This window comes from Schistocerca cancellata, chromosome 6 (assembly GCF_023864275.1).
Source record: "Schistocerca cancellata isolate TAMUIC-IGC-003103 chromosome 6, iqSchCanc2.1, whole genome shotgun sequence".
Taxonomy (NCBI): domain Eukaryota; kingdom Metazoa; phylum Arthropoda; class Insecta; order Orthoptera; family Acrididae; genus Schistocerca; species Schistocerca cancellata.
In genome coordinates this window covers 172,229,379-172,247,490 of record NC_064631.1, presented here as the reverse complement: position 1 = coordinate 172,247,490, position 18,112 = coordinate 172,229,379, and the positions used below count along the sequence as shown (strand labels likewise).

The 18,112-nt window shown below is 41.4% G+C and overlaps 1 protein-coding gene across 1 annotated transcript in view; it reads right to left on the bottom strand.

Annotated features, from left to right (window-relative positions):
- Positions 1-4,732: 4,732 nt before the first annotated feature.
- The window catches only part of LOC126088228 (monocarboxylate transporter 13-like), a 59,091-nt gene continuing 45,711 nt past the window's right edge, over positions 4,733-18,112 (bottom strand). Inside the window, exon 5 of the mRNA XM_049906356.1 lies at positions 4,733-5,253. Coding sequence (XP_049762313.1) covers positions 4,733-5,253 — 521 coding nt within the window. The remainder of the gene's footprint in view (positions 5,254-18,112) is intronic.

Below are 18,112 nucleotides of genomic sequence, written 5' to 3'. Positions count from 1 at the left end.
TATAGGCGTCACTGGATGCGGATATGGAGGGACACAGGGTCAGCACACCGCTCTCCCAGCCGTATGTCAGTTTCCGAAACCGAAGCCGCTACTTCTCAATCAAGTAGCTCCTCAGTCTGCTCACAAGGGATGAGTGTACCCCACATGCCAACAGCGCTCGGTAGACCGTATGGTCACCCATCCAAGTGCTAGCCCAGCCCGACAGCGCTTAACTTCGGTGATCTGATGGGAACCAGTGTTCACCTTAAACCATATTTAAACCAGAACTAGGCTGATTTGGCGAAGTCCACAAAGAACACGTGTGATGTGAGTGACTATCGTTATAACTACACATTCTCGAAAAAGTATGGATGAATGTGCAGTGATTGCTCTGATCATCTCAGAAAGTTGTATGAAACACACACACAAATTGAAAACCCTGTTTGGAGATGGATGATCCCTCGAACGTCTGACCGAGAGTTAAATAACGGGACCTAACCAACTGCGCTCCATCCTGAGTAGCCTGGATTGCCAGATATTCCCACCACAGCTGACGAGCTGGAGAGTCGAGTCATGCATGCGGTCGGGCCTGCTGCTAAGTGTTATTCATTAGCCACAGAGTGATGGGCTGCCCCCTAAAAATGTAAGTCTGAATTTTGCTATATCTCCAAAGTCAGTGTCCTCACAGTGTCCGCTTCTCCATGTCTCAAAATCCAGAAAAACGGCTTCCACGTCTCCACCCAGAGTGTCCAAAAAAGTGTGTCTTTCCTCTTTACTCAGAACAGAACCCACACAAAAGATATTTCGCAAACAGAAGGGTCCACTAAGAATCACTGATCATAATATGTCTTAAGACCTAACGAATGTTTTATAAGGTTACCAATGAGCTGCCCTCAGAAGTAGACACCTGTGAGAAAACTAAGCTTCAAACTCCACTTCTCATATATCTTTTTATGTGCCCTGTGATTTGTTTTCCTGCATTTGAAATTTCGAAATAAATGGACATTTATTGATTTTTTTGTAGTTCACCCAATGACCTTCCTTCCCGCCTTGCGAATGAGAGAATTTCTCGCTCCATGTGGAGTTGTGCCTATCTGTCGTACTTCCCACAGGGGAGAAGAAAAAACTTTTAGCAATAAACAGCTAACAAGCTTCCCATGAGAAAGGAGACCACCCAGCGCACTGTCTTAGTTTTGAAATGTTCTCTGCTCACGCCATACTAGCGCCGAGGCAGACAATACAGTACCCGTAAACGTCTATGTGGCGCTCAGTACCCAGGTCGCTGTTCCCTGCTCCAAGCGGCCTAATGTTTGGAAGCTGATCTCTCCAAGGGAGCTCTGGGGGCTGGTCGCCTTACCACACCTATCGTGGAGCCTATCTAAGACTCCATCAGATTCCTACTACACAATGCATATCGAGCAAATAAGTAACTACACAGATAGGAGGAAATAAAGACCATTTTAGTGGCTCACTCTTTGCTGTCACTGACATCACGAATGTTATCAGCATCCAATATTCGTCAACTGACTGAAATATGACATGGATCTTAATTAACTGAATCAATTGCAACTATATATGAGGCATGGCCGTCCACCAATAGACTCATACGTTTCACAGTGACTGAAATATCATTGGACTGCGAGGAGGTAAGAAATTTCACAGAATGAAGTGACTGTAGGTTTTACAGAAAATCTTAAAAGGCAGTCAGAATTCTGAATTTAAAGTTTCAGTTTTAACTTGGGTTCAAGTATGTCATTTAATTTAAATATGAAAGTTATTAATAAGTTTCCTTCTTTTTCATGATATTTTAAATGAGGGATACAGTCCTAGAGCCGGCCGCGGTGGTCTAGCGGTTCTGGCGCTGCAGTCCGGAACCGCGGGACTGCTACGGTCGCAGGTTCGAATCCTGCCTCGGGCATGGGTGTGTGTGATGTCCTTAGGTTAGTTAGGTTTAAGTAGTTCTAAGTTCTAGGGGACTTATGACCTAAGATGTTGAGTCCCATAGTGCTCAGAGCCATTTGAACCATTACAGTCCTAGACAGTAATGTTTTCAACGTTAAGGATTGTTTGTAGATGGTGCTGTCATTTACCATCTTGTACAGACATAAGATGACGAAAACCAATTGCAAAGTGATTTAGACATGAAATGTCACGTGGCGAGTGCCTCCCGCCACGTAGACCTGATCACTCGGTGCAAGTCTTTTTCTTTTGAGGTGACGCCACTTCGACAACTTGCGCGTCGATGAGGATGAAATGATGATGATGGAGACGACACAGAAACCCAGTTCCTGAGCGGAGAAAATCTCCAAATCAGCCAGGAATCGAACCTGCCCCCCCCCCCCCCCCTCCGGCATGACAAGCCGGCGCGCTGTCCACTCAGCTACGGTGGCGGACTTTTAGACATGATATGTGCATGGTGCAAGAAGTGGTACTTTATTCTAAATAATGAAAAGTGTGAAGACACCCACTTGAATACTAAAGGAAATCCGTTAAATTTTGGTTGCACTGTAAATGACACTGATCTGAAAGCTGTAACTTCAGCTAAATGCTTAAGGCTTAGAATTACGTAAAACTTAAACAGGAACAATAACATACATAATGTTGCGGAGAATGAAAATCGAAGACTATGATTTATTGGCAGAACACTTAGAAAGTGCAACAGATCTATTAAAGAAACTTTTTACACCATGCTTGTCTGACCTCTTCTGGAGTGCTGCAGTGGAGTGTCGGATCCGTGTCAGACTGGATTAATGGAAGGCACTGAAAAAAGTTGAGAGAAGTGCAGTTCGTTTTGTATCATCGCGAAATAGGAAAGAGAGTGCTACGAACATGATACGTGAATTGGGGTGGCAATCATTAAAACAAAGGCATGTTTCGTTGCGGCACGATCTTATTGTGAAATTTCAATCAGCATCTTTCTGCTCCAACTCGAAAATATTCTGTTGGCGTCCTCTTACATAGGAAGAAATTATATTCATGAAGAAATAATAGAAATCAGAGCTCGCACAGAAAGATTTACGTGCTCCTTTCTCCCGCGCTCCGTTCGAGAGTGGAATGGTACAGAAATGAAGTGAAAGTGGTTCGAAGAAGCATCTAGTCGTGATCTGTAAAATAATCATGTAGATGTAGTTGGAGCTCCTCGTTTAAACAGTTTCTTGTTATTGAATATAAGCTTAGATCAATACAATTTAGTAAGGTGATAATGGTACCACTTTTAATGTAATATCTCACAATAAATAGACCATTATTATATGACATATTATGAGACTTACATTGTCATAGGAAAGCCATAAGGACGTATTACTCAGGTTCGTTAACATGAGACGTTGCAAGAAATTATCTGTATCATCAGGATACACAAACTGTTTCAGATACACATAAAAACTGATAAATAGTTAGTTTAATAATTTGTATTATTTACAAATGCAACAACATTCTGATGAATGTTAGCATGTTCACGGTCCAGGAACCATTATCAGATCTATAATGAGCATGGAAGAAGTCTATGTAGCAGGCTATTTTAGTATAAATTTTCAGATGTTAGGTCCATAAGTTACAATTTTGTAAGTTGGTTTCAGTTGGATAAATCTCATACAATATTCTTCATAATACACAGCTGCCTTATCATTTAGTTACTGCAGGGGAACGTTTCCAACAAGGAAAGAAGACTGGTACTTATTACCCCATCACCAATGAGGTCATTAGAGATTGGCTTTTCCAAGGGGGTAATGTAGGTGATATAAGTAACGAAAGGAACAAGGACACAGTAGAAACTTGATTTCAACTATTGGTTAAGGTGGATTAAGTATGAGAAGCCACTTACCATAACACTACTTGTAGATTAACATATAGTACCAACTTCATATGAACTCTAAAATGTGTTTTTGGTTCTTTTGTGATTAATAAAATATTAGTAGTAAAGACTAACAACGACAGACATACAATATAGATCAAAATGACAGTTTGATGTCGGTTATGTCAAAATCAGATGCCGAAACTTCCGACATATGTTATAGTTCCTATTGTATACTTATTTGAGTAAAGTTGGCATTGATTGTGACAAGTGGTTGCATGGAAGATTCCATGGTTATAAACTAATAACTACAAAATTGGTTTCCAACATAGTATGTGAGATGAATCTACCGTTTACAGAGATGATAACCAACTACATGGTAATTTATTTGGGAAATCCTACTCAGGCATTACTTGTTATGATATAACGTTTCCGGTAGTAATTAATGAAAGCTATTACCCAAACTGCAAATGTTTGTAATTGATTGCGTTTTTGCCTTTTTTTTTTTTTTACTCTTTGCGAGGAAAGGTTAACTGACTTTTACGAGGACACTTCACAAACTACCGTCAAAGTGGTAACTGATGAGGCCAGTTAATAATGACACAGGACTCAAATGTGTAACACATATTGGATCCTTTGTCTAAGCACTTTCTATTATTTCAGGCAAACAGAACGTAGTATACAGCAACATTGGATAGAACGCGAGAGGTACCTGTATCTAGCTTATTCCGAAAAAACAGTTGAGGTGGATCATGCTTCCAAATATAGACAAATAATTGCATTAGACCATTACATGAACAGCGACACAGCGTAAGAAAAGCAGTAACTGGAATTCACCCTTAATAAGGACAGCAAGATTCAGTTCAGCATACCAGCTGGCCATTGTGGGGCTGGCCCAGAGGACGCATTACTCATGTATTGCTCTATTCGGTAATGGACTGAGAATCACTAACGTCACAGCTAGTAGAGCGACAAGATGTTGAAACATATCCGTCGGTACTCACTCTGCTGGATAGGGCCTGGGTCCTCTTCGCTAGCGGGAGGTAGACACTTCTTGTTATCGACAGGTATGGCTTCGCTCATGTCGCCCAGCTCGGATGTGGCTAGTGACGCCACGGACGCGAAACGCCTCGGTTGCCGGACCTTGGGCGACTCCTTGTCCACTGCAGTGCGATCTGTGGAAGTGTCTGGCTCGCCCTTCAGCGGCTTCAGCTCACCGGCGACTAGTCGGCGCTCGGCGTGCCACTCCAGCGGCTGGTAGAGGAGGCTGCATGCCGGAAGGTGCATCGCCACGCCTCCCAGCACCAGCATGGCGCCGCTGAAGCCGTAGTTCTCCAGCAGGAAGCGCACCAGGTGTGGCATCACCATCTGCCCCACGTTGCCACCCGCCATAGACATGCCGACGGCACGCCCTCGTGCTTTCAAGAAGTATGATTTCACTGCTATGAAGCTAGAGGGCGCCACCAACCCACTGCCGAGACCTGTGCAACGACAGTTGTATTTTATTTGCTAGAAAATTTCTGTTGAGAGGCTACAGCTATGAAGACAATTACGTTGTTTTTAAAATTAAAAGTTAGTAATTAGGTTAATTATCCGAGGTACATTTTCAATTGCTTGCAAGGAGTAATGACGGTATAATAAACATACTAGCTAGGTAAAGAGGACATTCCTCACTAAAAGGATCCTACTATCACAGCTCTTAATTACAAGAATAAATTTCTGGAAATATACACTTGGAAAGAAGAATTGTGCAGAAGTGAATCAGTTTGTCAAACGAACTGGAAAGGAAGACAATCGAACCATTTGTGGAATTACAGAAGGGCTTTGATGATTAAATGGGCTTATTAGATATGAAATGAAGAGCTCCTGCACAGAGCAGACGAGGTTAAAAATACGTTGTTAACATGGAGTTGAAGGAGGTGATGGTAGGACATGTGCTAAAACACAAGGTAATAACTCTTATGTTACTAGTGGGAGCTGTAGAGGACAAAAAATGTAGGGAAAGATAGAGGTAGGAATACATCCAACAAGTTATTCAGATCATTGTGTAGTAGTCAGAGATGAAGGTACAAGAGGAGAAACCATGACAGTCAAGATCAAACTAGTCTGAACACTCAAGAAATTCCCAGCAAAAGAAACAGGGCAGCTAATTTACAGACATCTACCCACAGGCGTGTATCATCTTGTTACATGCCCGGAAGCACTTCTTCCTATGTAACATAAAATTTAATTCGATGGACTGGGGTCATGTGATCTCTGAGGATACATCATCACTCTCCTGACAGTGGAGTGTTTCTTATACACTATGAATCATCTCAGGGGGAACACCATGCTCTAGAACACTTCTGGAACGATAGCGTGATACATTGTCTTGTTGAAGCTACAGGGCACATATGACGTGCTACAGGTGAACCAACAAAATGGCTCTGAGCACAATGGTACTTAACATCTGAAGTCATCAGTCCCGTAGAACTTAGAACTACTAACCTAACTAACCTAAGGACATCACACACATCCATGCCCGAGGCAGGATTCGAACCCGCGACAGTAGCAGTCGCACGGTTTCGCACTGAAGTGCCTAGAACCAACAGATACACATTATTGGACAGTAGATTCAAATACCATAGGCTGGTGAGAGCAGATGGCACATGTTCCAGGAGCTCCACCTCACCCCTTGTTAATGACCCTCACGCGAGAATACTCCCCTATCTGTCTGAATGTTGCCCTATTGGCAAGTCGATTGCATCGTTCTGTGTGGTTCTAGAGGTAACTGTAGCCACACGTGTGAACGAACATGTACCGTGACTCACCAGTACAAGGGTGCTTTTCAATGTGCTCCCAACGTCCCATGCCCGTGTTACTGCACCCATTATAATATCTCTGCAGTTCGGCGTACAGTGGGCAGAAGTGCCTTTGTTGGTCAATGACTCCTCTATTCTGGAGGTTGGGGCGACTAAGGCCATACGAAATACATCCAGGTGAAGATGAAAGCGGGGTGTAGTGCGTTATCAGTTGAGGAGCAGAATAAACATATTGTCACGTAGAAGAAGGTGTAATTAGATGAATGACGAACACTAACTTCACTTACCGAATGTTTATTCAGCACTTGCACGTACAAGAGCCGAAGCAAACTGCCTACGGCCAGAACACATACGGTATATATACAGTCACAGAACATTCCAGTACAATGATTCTTGAGATTTGTGGGTACTCGAACCGAATATAGAAATTAAAATTTTACAGTTCAGGTGAGTGTTGAAATCACGACCCTCCATGCAACAGTCTAACATCATAGCCACTACAGCACGGTAATAGCGCCATTGCTCCCTCCATAAGAGAAAAGCGTCTCGGTGTTACGTCCTCCTAGTTCGGGATTGAATCATCGGTCCTGCATACTCCGACTCCAAATCACTGACGTTCGCCCTGGCGGTGGTCTTATAACTTCCTTTGCCGCAACGCTTGTAACTCCAACATCATGCAGTCAGTGGCCAACAGTTGTACAGTCAACACCGTGGGTGCCAAGCGAGGCTTTCGGAAGCCGATTTATGTTGAATTTGCCTCGAACGCGATTTTGGCTGTAATATGGTGCTCTTGTATTATGGAATGGCTCAAAAATGATTAATACGTCGCCAAGGAGAAATCTGAAAAGAGTCTTAAATGTCTAGAGGTGAGACCAGATAGTTGCCACGTGCCTGCCGCCACTATTGTGCCACTGCTCCACCAACTAAAGGAAATCAGATATGTATCTTAGTATGGACTAATATCTTTGTGTGCGCGCTTTTTCAATAATAATTCCAGTGATAAAAACATGTGTGTGAACTTTGGAATTGTCCTGATCATAAAACCGTTTTAGGGTCCTATCCTAAAAGTACAAAAGACCGAGTGTCTTGTTTCTGGATATAATTGAACAGTTTCTACTTTGAATATGCCAAAGCTTCAGTGCTAAAGTGTATAAATATTGCTAGTTAAACCACATGCTTCACAGGTAATGGAAAAGCCACATAATTTGACTTACAGGAAAATTGATTTTTGCTTTGAATATTACCATGAACTAATTTCTGAAGTTTTATTTGAGAATAACATTTGAATAAATTACTATATAGTGTTGAAATATAAACAAATTCAAGTTAGGTTAGAAATTCACATTAGTGTGATGCAATTTGTCTCTGAAGCAGTTACAGAATTTGCCTGTAGATACTTTATGAGCCCCAATATATTCTTTTCCATTATGAGAAAGTTAAATTAAATATTACTTTTGAAAAGAAACCTAAAGAATTTCCATAAATGAGACAGGGTAAAAAAGAGTTTTTACAGTGTTATTTATCTGCATTTGTGGTGTGTGTGTTAGTTAGACCAGGACTCTTTCCACGCCCAATTTTAGTCTCGTGATGTCATTGATAACATTGTGCTGCTGAATTAATTAATGATTGAGATAGTAATTACTATCAATAGGAGGAAAATGCTATTTATCTTTCCGTGATTGCCATTTCATACAAATGATAACTACTGCTATATACTGTTCAGTTCGTCCGGTAGTCGTAGAATTAAAGTCCCTTTTGCAAAATTATATTTAAATTTCTTGAACGTCATGTTTCAGATTATTATGCCTAATTAGGCTGGCGACCGTTTGGTATTTCATTTACGCGAATTTTACTAGTTTCATTACTTACAAAATTAAAGCCTTTCAGTTTTCTCCTAATTGCCACTTATATGAAATTCATGTTCATTAGCCTCTATCCGATAGGTAAACACAAGCTCAAATACAAAATTCCTCCCATAGGGTAACGTTAGATGTGATGTCGTTATACTTGGCGCTAACGTGCAGAAAGAACGTTATACGCTCTTCGTCGCCTTTCCGCTTGTTGCCTGTCGCTGGAGCTTCAAATTTACCCTGGGTTGCAGGATCCTTATAGGGCTTCATTCGAAGGACACGGACCGTATCTCTGATCTTTCGTCGTCTTGTGTCGGGGTCGAAATCTTCAACTTCATAAGTAACATCAGACAACTGCCTTACAACCTTGTAAGGTCCAAAATAGCGCCTGAGGAGCTTCTCAGAAAGACCAACCTTCCGAACAGGAGTGAAGATCCAGACGAGGTCACCAGGCTGGTAGACAACAGGGCGGTGGCTCGCGTCATACTTTCGGCGATCGTTTTCTTGAGCTTGCAGCGTGCAGAGTCGAACTAACTGCCGAGCTTCCTCAGCTCTGGTTAACACCTGGCCGATGTAGTCGTCGTCCACGTCATCAGGATGTAACGGAAACACAGTGTCCATCGTCGTCGTAGCCTCTCGCTTATGTACCAGGAAAAATGGCGTAAATCCTGTGGTGTCTTGCTTGGCGATGTCGTAGGCAAACGTCACGAAAGGTAGCACCTCATCTCAGTTGCTCTGCTTAACATTGACGGACATTGATAGAATGTTGGCCAAAGTCTTATTAAGGCGTTCAGTAAGCCCGTTAGTTTGCGAATGGTAGGTAGTCGTCATGTGATGAGTAATTTTGCACCGACGGTTTATGTCTGTCATAAGATTCGATTGAAAAACTTTTCCTCGATCCGTAATTAACGACCTTGGGGCACCGTGTTTTAATACAATGTCTTCCATGATGAATTTGGCTACCTCGAACGCTTCGGCTGTTTTCACGGCTTTTGTAATGGCATAGCGTGTTAGATAATCAGTGCAAACAATAATCCATCTATTTCTACCAGCAGACGTTGGAAATCGTCAGCGGAGGTCAATCCCAACACGCTGGAAAGGCGTTTCGGCTGGTGGAATTGGTATGAGGCGGCCATATGGTTTCTGAGGAACTGTCTTTCTCCTCTGGCACTCTCGACAGTGCGACATATAGTAACGGACACTCCAAAATAAACCTGGCCAGAAAAATCTCTAGCGGATCCTATCGTATGTATTAATAAACCCTAAATGTCCGGCTTCAGGTGTGTCATGGAATTGCTGTAGAACATCTAAGCGCATGTGTTTAGGAATCACTGGTAGCCACCTCTTTCGAAACGGATCAAAGGGTTTTTTGAGAGACAGTCGGCATCTTTCTTCCTCTTTTGTACACTACGGTAATGTCATACTCTTGAAGACGTAGTGACCACCTAGCGAATCGTCCTGTTGGATCCTCTACACCTGCCAACCAACAAAGAGAATGATGGTCTGTAACAACTGTGAATGGCTTTCCATAGAGATACTGTCGAAATTTGCACGTGGCCCACATTACAGCAAGACATTTTCTTTCTGTAGTTGAGTAGTTTCTCTCGGCTTTTGTAAGTGTCCCAGAAGCCTAGGCAGTAACCTTCTCTTTTCCATCCGAAATTTGCACCAGAACGGCAACGATCCCATACCCACTGGCATCTGTGTGTAATTCTGTAGGTGCTCTCTGATCATACAGACCAAGTACAGGGTCAGTAGTCAGAGCTTTTCGCAGCACATCGAAAGAATCTTGTTGAGCACCACCCAGACAAATTTAGCATCGGCTTTTAACAACTCTTGGAGTGGTCTGGCTTTGATACAAAAATCTTTGAAAAAACGACGGTAACAAGAACATAATCCGAGGAAGCTTTTCACATCTCTAATACTTTCAGGAACAGGAAATTCCGTTACAGATCTCACCTTTTCAGGGTCTAGCCGCACACCTTCGTTTGACACAAGGTGTCGAAGTATTTTGATTTCTTTTGCTCCAAAGATACATTTTCTAGGATTAAGTTTCAGTCCGCTTTGTTGGAGACACTTTAGAAAGGCCCTCAGTCTTTTTATGTGTACATCAAATGTCTCTAAGAACACTGTAATTTCGTCTAAATAACAAAGTCACATCGTCCACTTCTTGTGACTAAGAAGATTAGCCATCATCCGTTCAAAAGTTGCTAGTGCATTAGACAAGCCACTCGGCATTACCTTAAACTGATACATTCCCTCAGGGGTGATGAATGTAGTTTTCTCAATCAGCCTCATGTACTTCGATTTGCCAGTATCACGAGTACATGTCCATGGCTGAGAGAGACTTAGCCCCCTTCAGACAATCTAGTGTATCGTCAATTCGTGGAACAGGGTAAATGTCATTTTTAGTTATTAAGCTTCCTGTAATCAACACAAAAGCGCCAACTGCCATCCTTCTTTCTGATGAGAACCACTGGTGACGACCATGGGCTCTGTGAAGGCTGAATGATGTCATTCTTCATTATTTTCTCTACCTCATCGGGAATTATTCGACGTTCCGTTGCTGACACACAGTAGGCTCTCTGGCTTAGTGGTTGATGGTCTCCAGTGCTAATTCGGTGCTTCACCGTCGATTGTGTCTAATTTGTTCTTCACCTGGGATTGAGGCATTCAGAGAACTCTTGAAGAATGGCAAGTAGCTTCTTCTGTTGTTTCTTAGTGAGATCTGGTGATAGTCGAGCTAGAAGATCTTCTCTCGTAGTGGTAGCGGTATTTTCGCCCACAGACGTGGCATGGGAGGCTTCTATGATGCTCAGCTGTTCTGCAATTAACGACTCAGCGTTTTCTATGCACATGTGTCTCAGAAGGATCTGCGGTTCTCGGTGACAGTTAACTATTAACAATTCACCGATCCGTTCTTGAATGAGTCGGCAGAGGCTGGGATGACCAGGTAATTCTTCAACGGTATGCTTCTCTTACATTCCACTACAAGATCCATGGGTTCATGCGTGACATGACACGTGACAGTTACCTTTCTAGCGCTGACTGCAGGAATGATCACTTCATCCAGCACACATAGTCTCCACACACTCGGATTCGCATCTTCCTGTTCACAGTATCTCATATTGTCTAGCATAATCTACGAGCGACCCCAATCTATAATTGCCTGAGAAGCTTTAAAAAAGTCCCATCCGAGAATGGCATCATGACTACACTTTTGTAAGACGATGAATTCTAAGGGCTGTGTGTGGCCACTTATACCCACGCGAATGACACGTTTTCCTGCCGGTTTTACATTTCCCATTAGTCACCTTCAGCAAAGATGTTTTGCTGTCGACGAATACGGTTTTCTGCAACTGGTGACGGTACTTCTCCGAAACGACTAAGATGATGCTCCAGAGTCCACAAGAGCTTTGGCTGGTCGTCCATCCACGAGGATATCGACATAGTTTCTTATCATTCTTGTAGTGATCGATGGCGGAGTATTTTTCTCTTCGACGGCATCACCTCCAAGAAAGGTCGCACCCTTTAGTTTGCCAGGTTGCGGCGGCTAGGTGATCGGCTGGAGCTTCTAAATTGCGATGGAGACCTTGATCGGCGTGTTGGCGAGCGTCCTCTCCAGCAGCTATCTTGCGGCGATGGTGACCTACGTCGTCCTGCGCCCACATCTTCTTGTTCATCTCCGTCGTCCCGGAGTTGGCGTCGGCTAAGATCGGTCTGCTGTCTTCTGGCGCGGGCATCATCAAATATCCACCTCCTTTCTCGACAATAGTGCACCACATGTCCCGGTTGTCCGCAGTAGAAACATACTGGTTGATTATCCTGGGTCCTCCAGACGTCAGTCTTCCTTGGTGCCCAAACAGGTTCCTCATGCGGCATTTTAGGAATGTAACGTCGCCTGGGTCTCGACTCTTTCACCATTTTAAAGGGAAGTGAAGGACGAGGTATTGGGTTCAATGTCTGATCCACTTCCTCCCTTATGACCTCTTGAAGCGTCTCAGTATTTTGCTCGCCGTGCAATCTAAGGGCCTTCTGAACTTCCTCCCTCACTATCTGACGAAGAACACTTGTGAAATCAGTTTCTTCCCCCATCTCTGAAATCTATACGACGTTTGAAAGCCGCTCAAACTTCTTGCGCGTAATTCTTTTACGATGCATTGTCTCGATATACTGCCAACATTTTATGAAGTCGTCTGCTGTCGAAACTTCAGGAGTAGTGCTTGATACATATCCTCAGCAACACCCTTCATGACATGTGCAACCTTTTCTTCCTCCTCCATTCTAGGATCCACTATTTTACACAGCTCCAAGATGTCTTAAACGTAGGATGCTGCAGTTTGTCCTGGACGCTGTGCCCTGCACTTTAATTTATCTTCAGGCTTGCGCATCTTTCGTTGTGTTTCGCCGAAATAATTTCTCAGTTCCGCCTGGAATACTTCCCAGCTCGTGAACGTCTCCTCGTTGTTCTCATACCATTGCTTGGCAGTGCCCTCCAAGTACGTTAGCCAAACATACGATGTCATCCCATTTGTTAAATTTGGCTATACGCTCATACACCTTTAGCCACTTGTTTGGTTCTTGGCCATCGGCTCCAGAGAACTCGGAAGGATGTCCCATGTGGAGGCACACAGTTACTGTCATCTTAACGTCCTCTCCTTCTTCTGTCTCCAATAGATTGCGATCTGTTGAATATGGCTCTAACTCAGATTTCTCGCCACGTAAACGCCGGCTCTGTCGTGGCCTGATGGGAGCCACTGTGTCGTCGACAATGTGCGCTATCACAAGTTCCAATACCCAGCGTATCCACCAGAATAATGCCATGTAGAAGAAGGTGTAGTTAGATGAATGACGAACACTAACCCCACTTAACGAAGGTTTATTCAGCACTTGGGCAAACAAGAGCGCGGAGCGAACTGCCTACGGCCTGAACACATACTGTATATACCATCGCGTCTGTCACATACTTTGTTCTTCCAAAGATATCCATAGCCCGCTTTAGAAACTATCGCTGGTGGGATATTTGTCTGTGTTGTTGCTTCTTCTATAGATTCAGCTAAATAGCAAGATCGTCTGCAGAAGCCGAGCAATCAATAATCCTCAGATTATCACCCTCTCTCCCAGTTATGATTTTTAAAATTCTTTCTTCTTCTGTTATTTTCGTCAATGTCTGACCACCTTTTCTAGGACACAATTCAACATGTATGGGCACCATCCATCTTACACCAGTTTTGATCTCAAAATGTTTGAAGATTTCACCTAAAAATGTAAATTAACATTTTATATTTATCAGTGTGTCTTTTATTATTGCTGATGATTTGTTATCACTCCTAACACGTTTGAGATAGTGAATACTGCTTCTCTGTCATTCGATGGTTCTTTTGTGGACTACACAATTTAAAAATGCTTTTGATTCTAATTCTTCTATAAAATACTGTAAATATCAGATTTAAAATTTGTACAGCGCAGGATTGCCCATTTTTAAATCAAAGTTAGTACTCTCGCAATTGCTGACTCTGTCAGCTTTCCAGTCCCTTATGTAATTCATTTGAAAAAAATTTGTTTGTTACTTATAAGTTTCCAGGGTCAGTTTTATATCATTTTTTTGTGAATAGAATGACTTAATGGCTTTTCCCAATCTTCTGGTATAGCTTCTGCTTCCCAGATATTTTGAAAGCCCCCATTTAGTTTCTTTATTGTCCCAATATCTGCAGTTTTCTACATTCCCTTCCTGGTTGCCTTTTTTGCTTTAATGTTATTTTGTATTTCAGTCATGCTGGGTGGCTCTGAATTTGTGTAAAAACAGCCGAGATTTTATTGGAGAAATTTTTTCTTTATTATTTAACTACTCGATGAAATAAATTATTAGTACTTCGCAGTTTTCTTAGTTGATTAGGGCTAATTTTGTATCCACATTTTTGAAGCTGAAAGTAGGTGATCTTTTGGAGTGTTTGTTTAAAAGTTTTGTAGAAGTTCCTGATATTGTTCTTTTAGAAGTCTTCCTCAGACAGTGATGCCTCGCTGCTTTCAAAATTCCTTTTATGTGTTCTTATCTTGTTTGATTTTTGACACATTTGTTGTTTGAAGCTAATACATTCTTCACTGGTTTCTGGCGGAGTGCCACGAAAGCCAAGACCGTTTTCTAAGCAGTGATGCATTTTCACAATGTTCATTCCGCATCAGTGCTCTTTGTGTCTTTTAAGTGGTGCTGTTTCATGGGCTATTTTAACTACTTCTGTTTTAATCTCTTCTGAGTTTAGCTTTGGCCTTTCCTGTATTACATGTATGCTTACATTTACTACAGTGACAGAGATGGCGTCGTAACTTCTAACACGACGACGAGACAGTGGTTTGCGATGTTGTTATCCTATTATTATTTGATTATGTTCCACACAATTCCTCTTCAAGAACATGCCAGTGCCACAGAAAAACTATAGAATTTCATTTAGAAAAGTCTGAGTCATAAATTAGAGGGTGTAAAAATAAAAAATAAAAAATGTTCCGTTGAATGACGATATATGTCATGAAATAGACACTCCTGCGAATCAGTTCAGCAACGCGTACGAAATCATCACCTTCTCCAAAGAAATTTAAAATAATAAAAGTATTACAATTATGAATAAAAATCAGAAACACCCTTTCGGTATATTCAGGGACTCAACAGCCCTGCTCTAAGTATTAACAATATTTATTGTCAGCCATATCAACATAAAGCATCATATTACAGAACAATGCTGAAGCGGATTGCTTAAGATACCGCGTGACACAAAAGAGGAACTAAAGGAAATTAATAATATTAAAGCAGTAACGAAGAAGAATAGTTACAGCCATCCCCTTTTTGACAAATTTTTGCATATAACAAAAACTAAATACAACACATCTATCGCATCATTGTTGCCACTACAATTTGCTAAATTCAGCACAAAACATGCTCTATGTCCTTTCTAGGAAAGCCTGTTCTGTAAAATAGCCAATACCTTCAAAAGTATAAATAACAGAATATGATTTTTCATAAACAATAAGCTGCGTCTCTCAGCTATTCGTTATATGTACTTCCATTTATTCCCATAAGGGAGCTGGCAGATGCAAACTACTATGTGAATCCTGCCCAAAATACTACATTGACCAGACAGGCAGAAGCTTCGACATAAGGTTTAAGAAGTAAGTCAATGCAGTTTGGGTAAACAGTTTATGGAAAAACTCCTTTGCTGTACGTATTGCTGAACGTTCCGTGCAAAGCACTGAAAGCAAGCTACAGATTCTTCACAATGCAGTCTAGGACAATATTATGAGTATCTTGAAGAAACAGAAATATTTCCAAATAAAAGCATGTTAGCACAGAACATCCTTAATGAACAAACTAAACTAGCTAACAATCCATTTCTAAAATACTTAAAAAAATACTATCTCATAGGACACAAAAATAAATTTCGCGAATTGCTAACATAGAAATGTACCTCATATATTTCTAACATGATTTCTATGTGATAAAAGTTAATTGTAAGAACTATTTTCATTATAAAGGATTACTTCATGTGTATTTTAAAGGACAAATATGTTAAATTCTTTCTGATACATAGCTGTTATTTACCTTAGCGAAAACATGTCCTTGTTAATCACATATCTTTCGCCTCATATCTGATACCTAATGTAAACAATGAATATTTTTGCATGCAAGTGTCTTTGTAAGCTATCAGAACATAGGAATTGTATGTAAAATCGGATTATCTGTTGTAAGAGAGTTAATGGTGATCCATGTTCTACTCTACGTTTTCGTGGTGTTATAACACCAGGACAGGTTGAACATGATACTACTGCATGTTATACGTAAAAAAAATGTAAAATAATAAAAATGAAAGGTTTTAAAGTTATCAAGACACATTCACTTCAAGTACTTGTTCTAAACAACTCTTATTCAATTTCCAAATGTTATTTTCGTCAAGTCCTTTATGAATATTGGTCCGTTAATATGATTTCACATGCGGGTAGCATGGCACGCAAAACAACCAATATTTGACTAGCAGTTCATCCCGTAAAGCAGCTATCGGTTGATGAGCAAAAGTTTGAAGCATTTAGTGTCCAAAAACAGTACAATGTGGTAAACAAAAAGTTAATTAACCTATTTGCTGGTAGTTGCCCTATAGAACTTGGTACGAGAAAAGCCAGGGAGCTACAAGTGCCTCATACCTCTGGTGTCTACTATTTGATCGCAATCGAAACTACTGAAGTCGCCCATCCCGCTCTCAACTGTAACGTAGACGCACAGTAGATCTCCATATTCGATCACATTACACAACGAATTAATCGATTTGTCATAGGATTAGGAATGCTCAAAATTCAACACTATTTCAACTTGGTCATGAGAGAAATAAGTACGATGACACAGGATGAACGAACGAATACTAAGCACAGAGACTACTCATATGTTTACGAGAAACGCAAGACTGGAAAAAATCATATACAGGTACAGAAGAACAGCATGCCACGCCAAACGTTAGACATGCTAGACATGTGAAACGAAAGGTGTAGTCTTAAAGCAAGAACTGATTTCACGGTTTTGGGTTGTTCTGTGTTGTTTAGGCGACATGTTGGTGAACAAAGTAACAGCAAGAACACACCCCCGTCTGACCTGGAGATCTAGGGCTGACCTGAAACCTAAAGCTACACTAATAACTGCGAAAATCGCAACGCCATCATCTGACTAGAAACAACGTTATGGGACAGATAAAATAAATTTAAAAAGAAAACCAGGATCATTTGGTCCTAGGGATGGACAACAATCACTGCGGATGAACATTGTGAAATAACGGTCCAGATATCTATTCAGGACAAACGAAGGGGTGTTGAGCCGCCATTTATTGTCCTGCTGCGCGATCAACCGACCAGTTTCTACAACTGTTCAGAAATGAGATAGTGTAGCAGCTTCTCCACCATTCGGATTTGTTAGCAAGTGTCTAACACACAGAAGCTTCCTGACACATTAAAACAGAACTCCAGGCTGAGACATTTCGCTTTCGCGCGTAAGTGTTCACCGACTGAGTTATCCAAGCACGACTTATGACCAGCCCTCACAGCTTCTCTTGCCTTCGAAACTCGCTTTGAGTGAAAGGCAGAGACGAAATTCATTTGAACATGAACCACCAATGTTCATCTATGACAGAAGTAATCGATACAAACAAAAGTGAAGGTAAGATATTTTTGCCACCTAACTGTAAGCTGCTCTATATGTGTTGATCTTGTGGAACAATATGCTCTACTAAAGTCGTGGTGCCATATCTCACACTACTAACTTGTTGTTATTTTAGAACACTGTCCCCGGCCTTTCAGTCACCAGAAAGATCATCATCGATGATCAATGGCTCCTTTTTGGAGAAAAGAAACAGCTACTCCTTTGAATGACGAATTACATAAACTTTCTCATATCAAGAAACCTGGAGAGTGAATTGAAACAACTGTGGTCCTAAAAGTGGGTTGCCGTATCAAAGACTAAAAGTGATCCAACAAAAGATATACTTTGTTCCTGGTGGTTTTGATTTGATAGTCATACGAAATTGCAGTAATCAAAATAAAACTGATTTCAGCCCTTTCTATTTCAAATTGTCCGTTTAACAGTGATTGCAGGATAGAGTTCAGAACATAGATAAATTACTGGAGACTGGCAAAATACTGAGAGAAAACAATACAAAAAC